The sequence below is a fragment of the Molossus molossus genome, unplaced genomic scaffold (assembly GCF_014108415.1).
Source record: "Molossus molossus isolate mMolMol1 unplaced genomic scaffold, mMolMol1.p scaffold_m16_p_10, whole genome shotgun sequence".
NCBI classification, from domain to species: Eukaryota; Metazoa; Chordata; class Mammalia; order Chiroptera; family Molossidae; genus Molossus; species Molossus molossus.
In genome coordinates, this window is record NW_023425345.1 from 78,140,243 (window position 1) to 78,161,262 (window position 21,020).

Genomic DNA, 21,020 nt, shown 5'->3' on the forward strand with positions numbered 1-21,020 from the left:
ACCTCTGCTGCTTTCCCCACCCACCTCCCCAGGAGCGGGAACAGTCCCAGGGCCACAGATCCGGTGTATTTGCATGGCAGACTCTTCGCATGAGATCTGCATCTTGGGAAGGGCTCAACTCTAGTCAGCTTTCTCCTTGGTTCTGCAATGGGATGGGAGGGGAGGTTAAGGCCACTAGTGTGAGTGATATGTTTGGGTGACCATTTGACCACTGAGAGGAGACTAGATTTCTCAGGCCATCTCACTTTCCACACCTATGCTCATCTGGTCTGAGCTTAGGGCAGGCTAGGGGAGGAGGAAGGGAAGCCAGGAGTGGTCCCCAAATGCCCTTCAACCTCCCCAGTCTCCCACCAGACCCACCCACTCGCTGAATCTACCCACAACCTCCTCTGCTGTCTGTGCCTGTGATGTGTCTCAATAAACAGCAACTGCAGCTAGCTGTCTGTCTGTGGCTCCAGTCTGTCCTGCCCAGGGAATGGAAATTGTCAACTGATTAATCTCCCTGATGGTTGAGGCAGCAACAACCACATGCTCTTTATGCCCCAATCATCGTGCTGAAAGCATATTAGCTCAGATCATCACCACTCTTGGCCTTGGCTCGGGCTCTCTCCCTTGAGAGCTCAAAGAAGGCTGGAGTGAATATGTAAGTTGCTCAAGACGGAGCCCAGGTACTGAGCAGCTGACTATCAACCAGCCTATCCCCTGATGCTATTGAACCCTCCACTAGCTCTGTGGGGCAGGCAGAATGATTGTTTAGTGGAGAGATTCTGGGCTTTAGAACTAGGCAGCCTTGGGTTTAAATCCCAGCTCTGCCACTTACTAGCAGTGTGACCTTGGGCTGGTTACTTAACCTCTCTGAGCACCAGTTTTCTCTGTAAAAGCAGGGTGTGATGAGAACACGTATAAAGCATCTGGCTTATGAGGGCCTCAACAAGAATTGCTTCCCTTGGCTTTCCATCTTCCTGGATTCTGGTTTCCCAGCTCATCATCCTGGAGTCAGATGATTTCTCTCTCAGCCTTCCCATTCAGTCATTAATAAAAATTCACGTTTTCCCATCAACAGCAGAATACACATTCTTTTCAAGGGTACATGGAACATTTTCTAGGATAGATAATATGTTAGGCCACAAAACAACTCTTAGCAAATTTAAGAAGGTTGAAATCATACCATATATCTTTGCTGACCACAATAGTACAGAATTAGAAGTCAATAATAGGACGGAAACTGGAAAATTCACCAATGCCTGAAAAATGAAACAACACTCTCTTGAACAACCAATGCATCAGAAAATAAATGAAAAGGAAAATAAAAGAATTTCTGGAGACAAATGGAAATGGGAGCATACAAAAACTTATGAGATGCAACAAAAGCATTTAAGAGGGAAGTTTCTACCTATAAATGCATAGATCAATAAAATAGGAAGATTCAAATAAACAACCCTGTCACAGTCCAGCTGCAACAGGATCCAGGGGGTCCTGAAGGTGGGTAAGGCGTTGGCGCTGGGAGACAGATGACTACACGACTCAGAGGCAGTGTGACACTGCTCCGATTTATTGCAAGTTTCTATGTGCTTATATACTTTCTTTTTTGGCATGAGTTTAACATTTGCGGTTATAGAAGTAGGGAGTTTCATTCCATAGTACCAGGGTGTTAGTTTCATTTTCATCAGAATTAATTTGTGACCTTTTGTGTTTATTAGATACTCTGAAGGAAGGGAATAGAGTAACCTATAAGGTGATAGACAGTTATGTAGACAGAGTTCTCTATAGGCCCTTTGTCTGAGGTTAATAGTTGACCTTTATTTAAACTCTAGTTCTGGGTTTTTAGATCAGCTAGTTTTTGATTTACTTTCTTAACCAACTCAGGACAGCATTTCTTGTAAAACCTATTCAATTGCAATAATTGAGATTAGTTTTGCTCCTCCGTGCGTAAGCACCAAGGGGAACCTTGGCGTGCCGATCGTTCCATGAAAGGTGAGCTTGCATGAGGAACATGTAGTCCGTCTTTGTTAACTATTCTTATTCCTTCTTTATTATATACTCTTGTAAAGGGCAAGGGAGGGTCAGGAAACCTTTGCATACTTCTAGCCCCTCTAGGTGGGTACCATAGTTTTCCTTTTACCTAATAAGCTATATAAGGTAACATTTGAGTAGTAAGAAGGGATAGATACAATTTTTTTTTTATTCTCTTGAAATACTCTTTCTATCTTGGGAGGAGGCACAGGAATATAGGGTGCCTCCATTAGTTCTACCTGTTGCAATTCATCCATGAATTGTTTATTAGAGACGTATTAAGACAGTCTGGACATTAAGGCAGTGGTGACTGTTTCAGGGGAAGCTGGAGTTTCTTCAGAATTTAATTGAAGAGACATGATTTCAGATATCTTGTTTGCTATTCCCAGGTTAGTCATATAGTAAAATAACAATTCCCAATATTATAATTCCCGTAATACCGATTAATCCCGTCCCCATGCCACATCCTCTTCCTAGAAGATGCATTCCTTAAAGCTTTCCTCTCCATATCCGGACTTTGTCAGACAATATGGTTGGAAGAGGACACGGCACAACCCAACTTCACACCTCAAGGAACTACAAAAAGAACAAACTAAGTCCAAATTTAGCAGAAAAAGGAAATAATAAATATTAGAGTAGAAATAAATTAAACAGAGAATAGAAAACAACAGAAAAGATGAATAGAACGAAGAGTTGGTTCTTTGAAAAGATAAACAAAATTGATGCTCTTTAGCTAGACTAACCAAGAAGAAAAGAGAGAGGACTCAAACAAACAACATTATAAGGAAAAGAGGAGACTTTAGCACCGATACCACAGAAAGGCAAAGGACCATAAGAGGCTACTATAAACAACTGTGTCAACAAACTGGACAACCTAGAGAAATAGATAAATTCTTAGAAACACCCAACCTACCAAGACTGAATCAGAAAGAAATAGAGAATCTGAACAGACCTATCACTAAGAAGGAGGTTGAATCAGTAATAAAAAATCTCCCAACAGGTTGCTTCTGGTTGTTGTCGCGAATTCAGTAATACATCAAAAAAATTATTCACCATGACCAAGTGGATTCATCCCAGGGATGCAAGGCTGGTACAATATTTGCAAATCAGTAAATGTGATACACCACATAAACAAAATGAAGATAAAAATCGTATGATCATATCAATAGATGCTGAAAAAGCATTCAACAAAATCCAGCACCCATTTCTGATAAAAACGCTCAGCAATTTGGGAATAGGGTGATCATATCTCGACATAATAAAGGCCATATATGAAAGACCTACAGCCACCATCATACTCAATGGACAAAAACTAAAAGCATTTCCCTTAGGAACAGGAACAACACAAGGATGCCCACTTTCACCACTCTTATTTAACATAGTACTGGAAGTCTTAGCCACAGCAATCAGACATGAAGAAAAAACAAAAGGGATCCAAATTGGAAAGGAGGAAGTGAAACTGTCATTATTCGCAGATGACATGATATTATACATAGGAAACCCCAAAGACTCCATCAAAAATCTACTAGACTTAATAAATGAATTTGACAAAGTAGCAGGATACAAAATTAATGTCAAGAAATCAATGGCATTCTTATACACCATTGATGAACTCACAGAAAGAGAAACTAAAAAAACAATCTCATTTACCATTGCAACAAAAAAATTTAAGATACCTAGGAATAAACTTAACCAAAGAAATAAAGGACCTATTAGCAGAAAACTACAGGGCATTGAAAAAAGAAATAGAGGAAGATATAAAAAAGTGGAAGCACATACCTTGTTTATGGATAGGAAGAATTAACATTATTAAAATGTCCATACTACCCAAAGCAATCTATAGATTCAATGCAATCTCCATCAAAATACCAACGACATACTTCACAGAACTAGAACAAATACTTCAAAAGTTCATATGGAACCAAAAACAACCCTGAATAGCCACAGCAATCTTGAAAAAGAAGGACAAAGTAGGCGGGATCACAATATTGGATATCAGGTTATACTATAAGCTACTGTAATCAAAACAGCCTGGTACTGGCATAAGAACAGGCACATAGATCAATGGACTAGAACAGAGAACCCAGAAATGGACCCAAAACATTATGCTCAATTAATACTTGACAAAGGTGACAAGAGCATACAATGGAGTAAAGACAGCCTCTTTAATAAATGGTGTTGGGAAAATTGGACAGCTACATTAAAAAAAAAAAATAAATAAATAAAACTAGACCATCAACTTACACCATACACAAGAATAAACTCAAAATGGATACAAGACTTAAATGTGACTCATGAATCCATAAAAATCCTAGGATAAAATGTAGGCAACAAAATTTCAGACATTATATGCAGCAGAATTTTCACTGATACATCACCTAAGGAAACAGAAACAAAGGAGAAAATGAACACATGGGACTACATCAAACTCAAAAGCTTTTGCACAGCAAAAGAAACAACCACCAAAATGGAAAGGCAACCTACTCTATGGGAGAGCATAATTGCCAATGATACATCAGATAAGGGGTTAATTTCCAAAATATATAGAGTGCTCATACAGCTCAACAAAAGGAAGACAAAGAACCCAATTAAAAAATGGGCAGAGGAACTAAATAGACACCTCTCCAAACAGGACATACAAATGGCTGAAAGACATATGAAGAAATGCTCAACATCACTAATCATCAGAGAGATGCAAATTAAAACAACAATAAGGTATCACCTCACACCGGTCAGAATGGCCGCCATCAACAAATCATTAAACAACAAGTGTTGGCGAGGTTATGGAGAAAAGGGAACACTAGTATACTGCTGGTGGGAATGCAGACTGGTGCAGCCACTATGGAAAACAATATGGTGTTACCTCAAAAAATTAAAAATTGAATTGCCATTTGACCCAGTGATCCCACTTCTAGGAATATACCCTAAGAAGCCTGAAACACCAATCAGAGAGAATATATGTACCCCCATGTTCATAGCAGCACTATTTACAATAGCTAAGATCTGGAAATAGCCCAAATGTCCAACAGTAGACGAATGGATAAAAAAGCTGTGGTACATAAACACAATGGAGTCTATGCAGCTGTAAGAAAGAAAGATCTCTTATCCTTTGAGACAACATGGAGGGACCTGGAAAGTATTATCCTCAGCGAAACAAGCCAAGCAGAGAAAGACAAATACCACATGTTCTCACTTATTTGTGGAATATAATGAACATAACAGTCTGAGGAACGGGGTAGTCCCAGAGATGTGGTAGTGGGGTACAGACTGACAATCCCCAGAAGAGGGGGTGGGGGGAGAGATAAACCACAGAACTTATATGCATGTATGCAAGAACAATGGACATGGACAACAAAGCTGGGGACAGGGCGGGGAGGGGGGGGAGGAGGGTGTCAATGGGGAAAAAGGAGAAATATCTGTAAGAAAAAAAAAAAATCTCCCGACAAAGAAAAGCTCAGGACCACATGGCTTCATTGGTGAATTTTACCAAACATTTTAAAGAGAATTAACACATGCTTTTCATTCTCTTCCAGAAAAATCAAAGAGGAGGAAACACTCCAATCTCATTTTATGAAGCTAGCATTACACTGATAGCAAAGCCAGATAAGGACAGTACAAGAAAAAACTACAGGCCAGTATCCCTGATGAATATAGATACACAAATTCTCAACACAATACCAACAAACTAAATTTAGCAACATGTTAAAAAATTCATATACCCCCGAGATGCACAGTTGATTTGACAAGCACAAATCAATAAAGGTGATACATCATATTAGTAAAATGAAAGATAAAAATCAAGTGATCACCTCAATAGATGCAGAAAAAACATTTGACAAAATTCAACATTCATTCATGACAAAAGCTCCCCACAAACTAGGTACAGAAAAAACTATACCTCAGCATAATAAAGGACCTCAGAGGGAGCTTTCAGGGCATGTGGGGAGGCCAGCAGGGTGAGAAGGCTCGCGGACCCTCCTGTGCTCCAGTCAGAGCATCTGTCCCTTTATCTGTCTTACAAGTGGGGTTGGGCATGTGTTTTTGAGGACAAAAATGATTTTGCTGCAAAACATGTCGGGTACTCCCTGTTTGCACATGCCCAGGGTGGATGTCAGGAGAGGATGCTCTCTACCCTTTGGAAGGGGGAACCCTGTGCACAGACCCCCTCACCCCTTAACCCCTGATTCTAAGGAGTCCTCAGCCTCTCATTGCCCTCACTGTTTCCTTCCCCAAATGCTGACTAGGTCTTCTCTGCAGTCTCTGATCCCCAAGTTGGCTCTGGCTCTCTGCAGAGTGACTCAGCCACAGTGGGGCTTCCGAGGCTAGATGACCGTGACCAAACTGGTGAGGTCCCAGACCCAGCTGGGCGGGCGGGGGTGCTTTGCCACACCATGCACTGGGTTTGGGCTGAGAGTGAAAGACCTCGGGATTCCCGTAATCCCAGGCTGAATGAGAGGCTTGTCTCCCTCACCCAGAAAGTCCTGAGCAAACATACCTGCCTACCCCTGCTCCACACCCTTGCCAGCTGTTCATCCCTCCTGGCAAGGTCTGGAACAGTTGCTGGATGAGGAAGGGTCATGGAGGACAATAGCAGAAGCTGTGGGGGTGAGGCAGGGACCAGTTTTCAGCTGGTAGTGCCAGGTAGAGTCATTTTGCCCAACCCCTGCCTCTGGCCCAGGGAGGCAGAAGGCTTCTTTCCCATTTTCAGGGAGAGAAACTCTCCTCTTTACCTCTCTCACTCTAGTGTTAAAGCTCCCTTGCATAAGCAGCTCTTCCTCTTATCTACCTTCAGTTTCTCATGCTATAGTTTGAGGGTTTGGGGAACTTCTAGCAATTCTGACTTAATAATTAGACTCCAGGACGTGGCTCTAGACTAGAACTTCCTTCCTGTTTGGTTTGGGTTTACTGTAGGATTTGTAATTAAATTAATTTGAATTTAATTAATTGGAGGACACAGAACTGTCCTTTCCAGACAGTGTCATACCTTACTGAATACTTGTAAGATCAGGGCCACATAAATCAAACAACCAATCATGTGACAAGAGCAAGGACAGAAGAAGCAGAGACACCTCTGCAGAAAATGCAGCATGCTGCTCAAGACCCTGTTGCTGTCCTGGTGAACCATAAACGATGGCTGTGTAAGTTGCCAAACACTTTTCCCCTGCAGGTTCCGCGTGAGACAGTCACCGATATAAAGCACTGCGGTGTGGAGGTTAGGTTACATGTTTGAAGTCAGACGGGCCTGGCCTCCCACCTCCACCATTTCCTAGCTGTGTGATCTCAGGCAAGTTATAGAACCTCTCTGAGCCTCAATGTCTGCAGCTCTAAACTGAGCATAGCAACACCTTTGCATGGTTGTGAGGAATGGAAGTGTTTTCTCCCAGTAGTGAATGTCACTGCCACAGACCCCAAGGCACAAGGCACATGTCTTGGGGCTTCATCTCTGCAGATGCAACCCCTCCTCCTAGCCTATGAATGTCCTCGTCAATCCCCCAGGGACAGTGAGGAGGATGAGCCATGATCGAGAGGGGCAGAGATCCAGGGGAGGTAGCCAGGGGTCTGAGCTCCTGGGTCTTCACTCAGGCTAGGATCCTGGTGACCTTCTTACCTCTTCTTGGGGCAGGAACCCAGACAGTCAGTCTCAGGTCCCCAAGGGGTGGCTCCAGGTCCCCTCTGCTCCAGCAGCAGCAGCAGCAGCAGCAGCAGCAGCAGCAGCAGCAGCAGCGACCTGAAGTAGCTCTACCTTCTTTACTAGCCGGCCCATCCCTGGAGTCAGGGTGGAAATTGGTAGGCCCTTGAATGCTGGGCTCCGAGGCCCTTTGACCTGATCAGTTGGATCAGTCAGATTTGTTTAGGTGCCCAGTTCTGGACTGGCCGCTGCACAGATTAGACAAACTGACTTCATACCAAGCAGAATGGTCCGGGTGAGAGGCCAGGGAATGAGGAGACTTCGGGACCAGACTAATGTGGATTCAAGTCCTGGCTCCACCACATGCTCTTGTGTGACCCTGGGGCTACTTTACCCCCGGGGCCTCCAGGCCCTCAGTTGCAGACAGGGCTAATGATACCCGTGGCACAGAGCCTGAGGAAGATGAAGTAATCACATGCATATAAAGCATCCTACACAGTGCACAAAGTTGACACTTGCTAAATTCTCATTAAAAGGATGAGTGGATGTGCACCCCACCCCTTACTTAAGTTAGGAGATGGTCCTGGCTCTAGCATGCTTGCTTACACAGGTGGACCGACCCCCCCCTTGGGCTTTCTCCCAGGGATGGAGCCTGGACTTCCTGTCCGACTGCCACAGACCTTCCACTCACCCTCCAATTACTTGAAGGCCATCTGTGCAGGGCAGGCGGAGCTCAGCAGAGGCCGAGGTAGATGCGACAGAGAGGGTGCAGATCAGAGGTAGAAGCCGGAGGAGGACAAAAGGGAGCAGGACGGTACAGGTGGGGAGAGGAAGAGCTGGCAGAGGAGAGAGACTTCCAGCAATCCCGCCCTCCCTGCAGCCCTGACCCCGCGGCCTGGACCCCCTGATCAACTTCCTCTCACCCCTCGGGCCCTGCCCTCTCTCCCTGCACAGAAGGGGCTCTTCAGCTTTGCCGTGGCCAGCTTTCGTTCTGTCAGGGTCAGCTCAGGCCTGTGGGAACGATCCAGGCCCTGGCCACGGCTGCTCCCCAAATGTGGACTAGCAGTCTCATGGAGAATTGAGAAGAGGAGAGGGGTACAGATGTATCTAATCGCTTCTCATGAGTGGCAGTGGCAAAGCATGGGCAGGAAAAGAATGAATGCTTACTGACCTACTCAGTGCCAGGCACGGTAGGTACATCGTCTCATTACCTGCGCGGCTGCGATCTCGTTTTATGAATGAGAGGATGGGTTGAATGGGTTCAGAGGGGTTAGTTCATCTGTCCAAGACTGCACAGCTAGTCAGAGACAACAGGTAGGATTTGAACACAGACCTGTTGCACTCAGTGGGGAAGAATTCAAGTTAGGGCTTGAAGCTAGGATTTTGTATTTGAAAACACTGCTCTGAAAAGGGGCTCATAGGTTTCACCACTCTGCCAAAGGGGTCCTTAGCGCCAAAAAAGTTATAAACTGTTTTGAATGCTGGGGTCAATTATGTGAAAACAGAACAGGCTCTGTCCTGGTGGAGGCAGGCACACGACTGGGCAGCGCACAGAGCCGAGGTGAGCCTTGATCTAGGTTCGGAAGGCTGTAGGCTGTAACATGGATTTCCCCTGAGGTATGTGTACATGGGGCCAAGTGCACATGGAGGAATAATAATGACAATAATAAAAAATACATGTGCAGCTTCTGACAATTTGCAAAGCAACGTTTTCAATTGAAGGGTGAAGCACCTGAGCTTCAGAGAGTGACTTCCTCCAGGTGCAGAGCTGGTAAAGGTAGGTTGTGCCCTTGAACCCAGGCCCTCAGGTTCCAAATTCTGTGGAGCGAGAGAACAGGCGATGGGTTGTCATGTCCGGAGCAGGGAGGCCACTGGCAGGCTGGTGAGATGGAAGGGTAGTGGGTGGGGGACCTGGAAGGTGGGGCCAGGCAGGGCCTCTGAGGCTGGAGGCCCTGGGGCACTGGTTCAGGTTCTCCTGGAGGGGAGTGTATTGGGATCCAGTCACCTGTGCCCTCCAAATGACTTCTGTAGGTGTGTTTAGTGACATGCTCAGCAAGTGTGAGAAGGATGGGCCGGTGCCAAAGGCCAAGCCCAGAGATGTTTCAGATTTTTCCCTTTATGCCCCTGCAACCAAGCCCTGCTACTCCAGCACATATAAGAGACCCAGGCTAGGGCTGCGGCACTCACTGGCCTGGCCCCTCTTGCTTCTCTCTGACAGCTCCGAGCTCACTCTCCTTTCTCCACCATGATCTCCAGACAGGGTGTCCGAGGCGGGTCTCAGGGCTTTAGCTGTGGCTCGGCTGTTGTAGGTGGGGGCAAGAGAGTTGCTTTTAGCTCGGCCTCCATGTCTGGGGGTGCGGGCCGCTGCTCCTCTGGGGGCTTTGGCAGCAGGAGTCTCTACAACCTTGGGGGGAACAAGAGCATCTCCATGAGCATGGCCGGATGCCGGCAAGGGGCCGGCTTTGGGGCTGCTGGAGGTTTCGGCGCTGGCAGCTTTGGTGCTGGTTTCGGCGCTGGCAGCTTTGGCGGTGGATTTGGGGGCTCCTTCGGTGGACGGGGTGGTTCCGGCTTTCCCGTCTGCCCTGCTGGGGGGATTCAGGAGGTCACCATCAACCAGAGCCTGCTGACCCCACTCCATGTGGAGATCGACCCTGAGATCCAGAAGGTCAGGACCGAGGAGCGGGAGCAGATCAAGACCCTCAACAACAAGTTCGCCTCCTTCATCGACAAGGTGAGCCAGCCCCTTGGCCAGACAAAGTAGCAGAAGTCGGGGTTCCTGGGTTCTGGCATCTCAAACCTGAGCCTGACATGGGAACACCACTGAACTATCTGGGCCTCCATTTTCCAGCTGTTGAAGGGGAGTCAATATTCTGAGTCTCTTGTTCTGCGGGTGGTAGGCTGTCAAAGTAGCTCAATATTTGGAGTTTTCTAGATGTGCTGGGTGATACTTGGCAAATCAATCAACTTTTCTGGGTCCAGTCGCCCCAGCTATAAAGTAGGTTCATTGTTTCCCTGTCTTTTGTCAGGTTTTGGTTTTAAAATAACACAGTTAATAATTTAATAATGAACTAATAGTTAATTGCAGTTAATATAATAATTTAACTATTGGCACTACTGTTCTTGGAACAGAAGGAAACCAAGATGCTTTCTCAAATGAAAAAGGGACTCACTCCAATGGCAGAATCTAGGTCCCAACAGGACTTTGGAAGGTTGTTGCTTTTATCCTCCTGACTCTGGGCAAAATTGCTTATCTGGGTCTGTTTGAAGAGATGAGACGATGGGTCTCTCCTGTTCTTTTTTCTTTCTCACCCAGGGATATCTTTTCATTGATTTTTTTTTTTTTTTTTTTGATAGAATGGGAGGGAGGGAGGGAGAGAGAGAGAGAAAAACACCAATGTGACAGAGACACATCAATTAGTTGCCCCCTGATCAGGGCCAGGGATTGAACCCGCAACTGAAGTGTGTGCCCATGACCAGGAATTAAACCCAAGACTCTGGTCCATGTGCCAACTCTCTAATGCTGATCCAAACTGGCCAGGACTCTCCTGTTCTTTTTTTTTTTTTTTTTTTCTATCCTCACCTGAGGACATTTTTGCATTTATCTTCAGATAGAGTGGGAGGGAGAGAGGGTGGAAGAGAGAGCGAGAAACATCGATGTGCGAAAGACACATCGAGTAGTTGCCACCCACACGACCCTAACCAGGGCTGGAAACAAACAAACTGCAACCAAGATATATGCCCTTAACGAAAACTGAACCTGGGACTCTCCGGTCAGCGGGCTGATGCTCTAACCGCTGAGTTAAACTGGCCAGGACTCTCCTGTTCTTTTTTAAAAAAAATATGTTTTTATTGATTTTTAGAGAGAGAGGAAGGGGGAGAGAGATAGAAACATCGGTGTGAGAGTGAGACATTGATTGGCTGCCTCATATACATCCCCTATTGGGTATCGAGCCCACAACTCGGGCATGTGCCCTGACAGGGAATCAAACTAGGACCTCCCAGTCCATGGGAGGACGCTCAATCCACTGAGCCACACCGACCAGGCTCTCCTGTTCTTTTTTGTAGTCCAACTTTCTTTTCCATGCAAGGTTAGAGATTCAAATCCTCAAGCTCAATTACAGCAGATTAGCCTCAGAGAGCTGAGGTATCAGTGACTAATGACTGGGTGATTAAGTGTAGCACACTTGGTCAGGGAGGCCCTGGGTCTCTGTGAATCCAAGTCTTAGTCCACTTAGATGTACGAAGCAAGAATGAACAATCTTGGAGTAGACTGAGTAGGATTGCTTACTCTTCTTGCTAGTTTCAATAGACTTAAAGAGCTTTTATTGTGACTCTAGGACATATAGATATAACAGCAAGACCGAAGGTTTGGTGCTTTCTTGTTTAATCTCTCCTTTTGGGTTCAAATGGTGACTAGTTGCACTTAATGGCTTTCATTTCAATTCTGAAGCACATAAAATGGAAATGTCATGCTAAGTCACTACCTTGATTTATCTGACTAGATCTTTTCATATAAAAAGGGAAAGTTCTGGGAAATCTTGCAGAACTAAGTTTAGCTGAGACTCAGAATATGTCCAGGGCCTTGATCTTAGTTAACTATACTCAGTTGGGCACATGTTCCCTGGGACATACCAGGTCCATTTATGAGTAAGTATATTAAAAAATGAGCAGTGAATTTATCATTCCTTTGTCATGGGTCCAAATCACTTTGAATGCAAGCACTCAGACTATGGTTTTATCCTCTAATGTTGTTTTATTTTATTATTTCACAGAAGTTCAGTGTTCTGAGCAACTTATTTCAAGGCCCCTGAATCCCTGTAGAGAAAGTTGTTCTTGCTGCATGGTCAGGCCTTGCTGCTCTGTCTGTGCTCTGTTCTCCATGACCCACCTGGCCCACTTGCTGCTATGGGCTCACAAGTGGGGTCACCATGTTGACCTCAGTGGATAGTTCTTGGAATTGTGACATGATGGTCCTACTCAGGTGGCTCTTGGACCCCCTGTTTGGCTTGGGTTGATGAGGTTGTGTTGGCCGTGGCCAGCCCTCCTATCAAAGCTTCAGGTCCTCATCAGTTGGCCTGTACCTTTTTAAAACACAGGTGCGATTCCTAGAGCAACAGAATAAGGTCCTGGAGACCAAGTGGAACCTCCTCCAGCAGCAGACGACCACCACATCCACCAAAAACCTGGACCCCTTCTTTGAGGCCTACATCAGTGCCCTGAGGAAGCAGCTGGATACCTTGGGCAATGACAAAGGACGCTTACAGTCTGAGTTGAAGACCATGCAGGACAGCGTGGAGGACTTTAAGACCAAGTACGTGGGGAAGAAAGAGGAGATGCCATCTCACAAATCTGCCCAATCATACCCCAGGCTCCCTGGGCTCCTCTCCAGTCACTTAGAATCCCAGGCTCTGAAGATGTCCCACAGGTGTCAGGAAGGTCCTCTAGACTGTTCCCCTGTATCTCCGTGGTCACATTTTAATGGGGTGAGGTCTAGTAATCTTAAGTTGCCCCAAACATAAAGTGAATGATACATTCAGGGAGCTGGGCTTGTCATATACAAACAAGACTAGAAATCAAACAGATGAAAAGTACTATATCATGGTCAGAAGAATACAGGTTGTAGAGACAGAGGGACCTGGTTTGAACACTGATTCTTCCATTTACTTGTTGTGTGATCTTGAACCTCAGTTTTCCTCATATTTAAAATGGGGATAATAGATTGAGAATTAAATAAAATTAAATGAGGAAAAGAAAGCAGTTAGCATAGTGCTGGATATATAATGAACATTCAATCCATAGTAGCTCTTCTTATTGTGCTCACTCATTATGTGGTGGAGCAGAGAAGATACCAACCCTCTCTCTCAAGTCACTCTCGCATGAAACAGAGAACACTTCTATGGAAATAAAAATCAACCAGATCATTGCTGGTTTCATTATTCATATCTTATCTCTTGAAAACAGTTTTTTTAGAGTTTTGTTTTCACTTCTTTGAATAAACCAGGGTCTACATTGGTACCTCATACATGGTCATTATTCAATAAATGGAGGTTGAATGAATATGTGTGTGAACACAGGGAAATGTAGCCAATTAGCTGGATAGTTCCAAATAGATGTTTGAAAGGGTAGCAGATTGCTGAGAAACACTAGCTCACTGTGGGCTTTTATCTCTTCCTTTCTGCCTCCTCTCCTAGGTATGAAGATGAGATCAACAAACGCACAGCTGCTGAGAATGACTTTGTGGTGCTCAAGAAGGTGAGGCATGACGGAGGCTGAGGAAGTGAGGACACCTTCCCTTGGTAGTGGTCTTTGGCTGGAATCATGGGGTTGGTCCATCTCTGTCTCATCTCCACCCCATTTGGTATTATCCAGATTTAACTGAACCAGGTCCTAAGGAATCAAGGCTGGGAAAAAAAAAAAAAAGCCTGTTTAGATAATTAACATCCATGTCTGCAGGTTGCTTTAGAGACAGAATATGTTGAATGATTAGTTCCTTGCCACTTCGCTTGGTGCTGAGAAGCTTTTCCTAGATGCTGCTGAGAACACCTTTGTGTCAGTTAGCACCCACTGCCCCATTGCAATCGCTGTAGCTGGTCTCCCCCCTTCCTCTGCAGGACGTGGATGCTGCCTACATGAACAAGGTGGAGTTGGAGGCCAAGGTGGAAGCGCTTAATGACGAGATCAACTTCCTGAGGGTCCTCTATGCTGCGGTGAGGATTCCATTGCCCTTTCCGTTCAGGGATGGGAAGCCTCCATCTATGAGGCTGCTGATTGGAATTCACAGGTTTCAAAAGGTTTCCAATTCCTTTGCTTCAGGGCAGTGGGCTTTCAGCAAGGTCATGGATAGAAAGGGTTAATGTGAGAGGTTCCCAAAACCAGATGTTATCTTAGAAGAGGTGAATAGATATACAGATTGCGCCCTGGCCAGTTTGGCTCAGTGGTTAGAGCATTGGCCTGCGGTCCGGAGGGACCCTGGTTTGGTTCCCGCTAAGGGCACGTACCTCGGTTGCAGTTTGTCCCCGGCCCTGGTTGGGTTGTGCGGGTGTCAGCCACTCGATGTGTCCCTTTCATGTCGATGTTTCTCTCTCTCTTTCTCTTCCTCTCTTGCCCTCCCACTCTATATGAACAAAAAATGAAAAAATGTCCTCAGGTGAGGATTAAAAAAAAAGGATTTCATGGGATAGAATTTACTGCTGTTTAGCATTTCTCTAGTGAAACTGATCTATTCCATTTCCTTTCATCCAATGAACTGGATGCCCACTGACTTGAAGTGGCTGATAGTTCCTAGGGAGCAGTAAGGCTGCACACATTGCTTTCCTATCTTGAGATGTCACCAACCACTTGATTTCTACATAGACAATCCTCCCCCCCACCCCCATTGGGAATGCTAAGTCTGCTCCCATCTGAGCCTGTGGCATGGCCATTTCCGTGACGATAGCAGATTTCTGGTGTCAGAGGTTAGAGAGGACTCTCCAGGAGGCCTGATGTGAGACATTTTCCCTATAGGAGCTGTCCCAGATGCAGACCCATGTCAGTGACACATCCGTGGTCCTGTCCATGGACAACAACCGCTGCCTGGACCTGGACAGCATCATCGCCGAGGTCCGCACCCAGTATGAGGAGATCGCCCAGAAGAGCAAGGCTGAGGCCGAGGCCCTGTACCAGATCAAGGTGGGTCCTGGGGATTTCTCGGGAGTTGGGAGTGGTTTCTGGGGCTTTGCTTTTGATGTCTGTGAGCAGGCAATTATCAGCAGGCAATTATCAAGTCCAAGAGAAGTCAGAGATGAACTAATTCTTTGAAGTCTGATTTGAGATTATGTGACATTTTGTTTTATTCCTGCCACCTGTGGCTATTCTTGCTGAATTGACTTGAGAATAGACCCTACCCAGACACTCCTGACTCCTGGTTCCTTGTGTCTCTTGGATCTTAGTTCCAGCAGCTCCAGACCTCAGTTGACCAGTATGGTGACAACCTGAAGAACACCAAGAGTGAGATTGCAGAGCTCAACAGGATGATCCAGAGGCTGCGGGCCGAGATTGAGAATGTCAAGAAGCAGGTAAGTGCCACCCCCTTCCCGCTGCAGCCCAGGGCCAGGGCCTAAGACAGCTGTCTCCATAGTATATGAGCAGGTAAGGCATCAGGCCAGAAGATCCCGAGCTTGTCTGCGGGGGTTCGTAGCTCTTTCCATAAGCCATACCCAGATCTTCTCAGCAATATCCTAGTTGACACGAAAGGCCACCCCCATAAATGAGGTCTCTTGGCTCTTTTTCACTATTTTCTGCTCTTTATCTAATCAGTCTGGTGGGGCGTTGGTGGGCCCTGGCTGAAGTGGATGAAATGCATAAGAATCAGGGAAGGTGGGGAGAAGGACAGACAGACTCTGGCATGTTAAGCCAAGCAAACAGGAGAGGGGTCAGGTGTAGAAATCTAGACAGTAGGACACTGACGATTGTCTGTCTCATGCCCTTGTCTACAGTGCCAGACTCTGCAGGCCTCCGTGGCTGATGCTGAGCAGCGTGGGGAGCTGGCCCTGAAAGATGCCTACAGCAAACGTGCAGAGCTGGAGGCCGCTCTGAAGAAGGCCAAGGAGGAGCTAACCAAGATGCTGCGGGACTACCAGGAGCTCATGAGCGTGAAGCTGGCCCTGGACATCGAGATCGCCACCTACCGCAAGCTGCTGGAGGGCGAGGAGTGCAGGTGAGGAGGGGAAGGCAGGGTGGGAACATGACAAATGGAAGGTCTGGGGCCATGGAGGTCCAGGGCACTTCTGCGGGGCCACCTGCTTCCATGCTACTCTGGTGCATTAAGAACGAGCACAGGGTTAGATAACAGGTTCAGGCCTTACATTTGTCTGCTGAAAGATGGGAAAGGTGCTTGACTCCTGCTTATTGAATGAAGTGTGGCTCTGGGCTCTGCTGTGGCTCACTGTCTTTCTTTCCCCCACAGGATGTCTGGAGAATGTCAGAATGCTGTGAGCATCTGTAAGTACCTCCTGTCCCTGCTGTTGCCGTTGGTTTGAGCTGCGACTCCTGGTTGTCAACACTGTTGGACTAACCACGTCTTTTGCTTCTCTCCCGCAGCTGTGGTCGGTGGTTCTGTCAGCGCCGGAGGCATCGGTGGAGGATTTGGAAGCAGCTCTGGGTTTGGCCTGGGTAGCGGTTTTGGTTCTTGCTCTGGAAGTGGCTATGGGTTTGGTTCTTCCGGCAGCAAGATCATCTCTTCTACCACCCTGTCCAAGAGATCCCACCGATAGAGGCGATGAGGTCCCTGCAGCTCGCTGAGCTCAGCTCGGCCCAGTCTTGGTGTCTCTGTGCTTCCTTTACCTCCGCCTCCACCTACTTTTCTGGGACTCATCTTACCAGTGTCACCTCAGTGCTGGGGTGTGGACTCTGCCCTTTGGAATTTGGTAACTTCTCAGTTTGGGCTTGGTGACTCACCTGGAATGGGAAGGTTGTCAGCTGACTCTTCACCCCCCACGGGCAGAGGAGAACACAACCAGGAGCTTCATCTTCAGAATCACTGGGGTCACATATGTCCCCTCCCAGCCCAGTGCCATTTCCTACTGGATCACGGACATCTCTCTACATCAGGACCAACTCCTTCTCCATCATTTGGCAGCAACTGGCCCTGAAAGCTCAGGACAAGAACCACTCAGTGTCCCACCCAACTCTTCTGCTTTCTGCTGTCCATCTATGGATCAATAAAACGCTTTTGTCATTCACTCTGAGCAATTGTTCTTGTTCGCTGGGAAGAAGTCTCCTGAATTCAGGTGAAAGTGAAGGAGGCTGGGGTCTGAGGGCTATATGTGTAGATCAAGGTGATCAGCTAATTTTTCAGATCTCTCATTTTAAGATACTCAGATGGTTGGGGGAGAGGTGCAGTGTGTGGAGCCTGAAGGCTGCCTCCAGAACAGAGGCACAGACTCCAAACGACCTAAGAACCAACAATGATACAAAGATCAACCATTGCAGCAACCAGGGCCTGGCCATCTCAGTGCTGAGCCTGCAGTGAACCTGGAGGGAAGGGGTCCACGTCTGGAGATGAAGGGTGTAGGATGGAATGAGGAGAGGCGGTCTTCACTGAATATGGAATAAGTGGGTGTTTATACTCAGAGTCTAGCAAGGCCCCTCTAGTTATGAAACTCTATGCATGGGGCTAAATCCCACCAAACTAGCAAAGCTTTCAGGAACTTGTTCTAGGAATCAACAAGGCCCCGATGGTTGGATAGAGGGTGAAAGCTTATTCCTTTCAGAGCTTTTGTGCAGTGCCCACTTCCCCAGCTCCCCAGGTGGCTGTGTCTGGGGGAGTAGTGGGAGTCCCTGGGTGATGCAGGAGTGGGGGAGGCGAGCAGGTCTTCTGGAGCAGCAGAGGGTGAGCCACCTGGGCCAGCCTTTGAGATTCCAACCAGTGAAAGGCAGAATGGGGGTGAGGACAGTCAGAGGTGGGGGTTTGCATATAGCCTTTGTGGACACCTTGCTTCTATACTGGACCAATTCCAGGACACCTGAAGCAGCATAACCTTCCCTTCTCCAGAGAAAGACTGCACAGCTGCCCATGTGCAGTCTGACCTGGATTCCTCCTACTGCAGATGCAGAATACACGCATTCCCTTGGCCACCCAATCGGTGCCTTGCACCCTTGACTTCCAGGGTGTTCATTCAGACTCCAATTCCTCCAGTGCAGTGCCCATGGGGCGATGATTGTGTGCACATAGAAGGCACACAGTTTGCCCAAGGCCAGTTCTTGCCCATGGGCCCTTCACAGGCTCAGGGAAGCAGAGATGGGGCAGTAAAGGGTTAATCTGGGGGCCTTGGGCTCCCTGGGCTGAAGTCTTGCCAGGAGCAGCCACTCCCTGGGCAGGATTCCTTGGTTCTTCACAAGCCCTTCCCTAATCTCCCCATTGTCTCAGGGGTTCACCCCAAGTGTCAGCACAGGAAGTCTTTGACTTCCTCCCACCACTGCACCCCTTCCCTGGGAAAATGCTGAACTAGGTCTTTTCTGAGTTTCTGGGGTGCCTAGGTGGGGAAGAGTCAAGGGTTGGAGGAAAGGAAGAGGCTTCTCAAGTTCACTCACCAGGAAGTTGCAGGTTGTGATGGGCCACACTGAGAAGTCAGGGGTGGTGGGGGTGGGGGTTGTTGGCCAGGTTAACGAATTACTCATGTCCTCTGAGCAAGCAGAGTATGAGAGCACCCACCCAGAGTGGCACTGCTAGGTCTCTAGGTTTCATATTTGTAGGCAAGTAGCTATGTGAAATTTTTAAAAATTAATTTATATAGGAATATTTCTGTTTTACAAAACAGAGAAAAAAAATTTATGTTGTCCTCTATTTCCAGAACAGCCTAAGGTAGTGGATCACAGGCTTGAAGCTGGGTGGTTTATCAAAGGAAAGTATTTGGGGAAGAAAATCCACTTCTGAGATAATTGTTGCCACCCTTCACTCAGATCCCTTACATTGAATTCTGGCCAGCTCTTTGTGTTCAGGGGAGCTAAAGAGGCATAGGTTGCATCGTCTGCCCCTTGGGAGGGTGCCCCCCCCCATGCTTTACCTTGAGGTATACTGAAATTATTTATCACTTCATAATGGCCCAACTATGGGTTGGGAAATCTTTAACTCATTTTATTTGGTTCATTTGCCCTGATTCCTACTCTCCGAGCTCTTGATTTCTAGTCCTGGTTGCAACCTCACCCTTGGTTTGGCTCAGGCTCCTGGCTCCCAACAATGACCATATTTGCATAGGTCCCTCTGCCTTTACCAAAACCCTCTGCTCTGGGTCCAACCTTCTCAGTTTCAGCAAATTCTTGCAACCATTTCTGAAGTCTTCCTCCCTGTTGCTAGTAAAACCAGAAGGATTTAGCAAAGAGGAGTTTATTAGTGTTGTCTTACTGTGGGATTTTCGTTTAGCTTACTGTTGAGACAAGGGCTTTGGATTCTAAGACTTGGATTAAGTCAGTCCACTATTATGTCTTAGGTGGATGGTCAAGGTTTAGTGAGACAGCTACCTAGGGAAATAACTGAGGGAGCTGTGCCCTTTTGTGAGCCCTCAGGGCATGGTACACAGTGGGCCAGCCCAGGACAAAGTGAAGGAGCCATTTTGACGTCTGCTCCATCTTTGTGCTGTTTTGGAGGGACTGAACGATCATTTCTTATCCCCTGGGGAGAAAGTTGACTTAGAGTGTAGGGATATGGCCTTGCAGGGTCTTGGTGGTGGTGGGAGCCCAAAGACTCAGGCTTGTTGCTGCTCATGGTTTCCTGGTTGACTCGAGTCAAGGCAAATTATTCTGCATCTGCAGTTATATTAATTGAAGTGTTGATTGGATCCTCAAGAATTCAAGAAGATTAAGGAAAGACTAGATGAGCTAGAAAGAGATTTTTTTGAGAAAACATTTTATTGCTATTTGCCAGACACCTATCTACTGTCTGTCCACATATTCATTAGCCTTTGAATTCTTTAGGGACAGGGATCATGCTTTATTCATTTTGATATTTCACGGCCATTGTACTCAACCCATAGACATTTAACAAATGTTGAGTAAGAGAATGAACAAATGTTTATTGAGTACCTAGTCTGTTCTAGGCAATGTTCTAAGATGAATTAGATTCTGCTTTCAGGTGATTTTCAATCTAGATAATAATGTCTAGATAAGAACATACACATAACAACTTGAAAACCTGATAGAAATGCTCTTGGGGGTGGTGGTAGTTTACAAACAAGGTGATAGGAGTCCAGCAGAAGTCATAATTACTTCTAGTCTTGGGTGAGTGAGTGAGTTGGCAATCACAGGAGGCTTCATGTAGGAGGTGGCATTTAAGTGGGGGCCTTGAAGGACAGGTAGGCCTTGGTGCTAGAGATGGGAGGAAGTGAGCTGCCAGAGAGCATGATTCTATTTTAGTTTTATATTTCACTTACAGCTTATATTCAATATTATTGAGAGCAGGATTCTAATCTGTAAGAAGAAGTCTTTTTTTTCTAGGAAGCCTCCCAGAGTGGCTCTACCTTATTGGCTCACCCTGTTGCTCTGCCACCCTTCGCCCTCCTCAGGCCTCATTCTGGTCTCCTTCCCCTGTGTGGTGTCCTGAGGGGCTGCAGGTTTCCTTCATCAGACTGAAAGCTCCTCTGTCTGCAAATCCACCAAGAACTTCAGCTCAACAAGCATCATGCAGGAGCCCTTGCCCTTGAGGAGGATGTAGTTCAATGTATGTGTGCATGAGTATGGGAGCATTGTGGAGACGACATTAAATACAGATTGTCCTTACTTTCAGCAGAATGTTAGAGCGATAGTAGATGTAAACACTGAAACTCTGGAAGACCAGGGGAGAAGCATTTACTTTTGCCTGGGGATTCAAGGAAGGCTCCCTGGGGGAGGTGATACCTCAGATAAA

General features: G+C 46.5%; 1 protein-coding gene across 1 annotated transcript; it reads left to right on the forward strand.

Moving 5' to 3' along the window:
• The first annotated feature begins 9,812 nt into the window (after positions 1-9,812).
• Positions 9,813-17,049, forward strand: KRT4 (keratin 4). The gene is made up of 9 exons (XM_036251145.1): positions 9,813-10,373; positions 12,739-12,953; positions 13,834-13,894; positions 14,254-14,349; positions 15,146-15,310; positions 15,571-15,696; positions 16,117-16,337; positions 16,587-16,621; positions 16,721-17,049. Exons 1-9 carry the CDS (start codon positions 9,888-9,890, stop codon positions 16,891-16,893), a joined length of 1,578 nt encoding a protein of 525 aa, XP_036107038.1. The 5' UTR covers positions 9,813-9,887; the 3' UTR covers positions 16,894-17,049.
• Positions 17,050-21,020: the final 3,971 nt, after the last annotated feature.

Bases quoted from the DNA above. Each gene is read 5' to 3' on its own strand.
- KRT4 (XM_036251145.1), top strand. From the start codon at position 9,888: ATGATCTCCAGACAGGGTGTCCGAGGCGGGTCTCAGGGCTTTAGCTGT. The intron at 14,350-15,145 runs GTGAGGATTCCA...TTTTCCCTATAG, and splicing joins TGAGGGTCCTCTATGCTGCG to GAGCTGTCCCAGATGCAGAC. The intron at 15,311-15,570 runs GTGGGTCCTGGG...CTTGGATCTTAG, and splicing joins AGGCCCTGTACCAGATCAAG to TTCCAGCAGCTCCAGACCTC.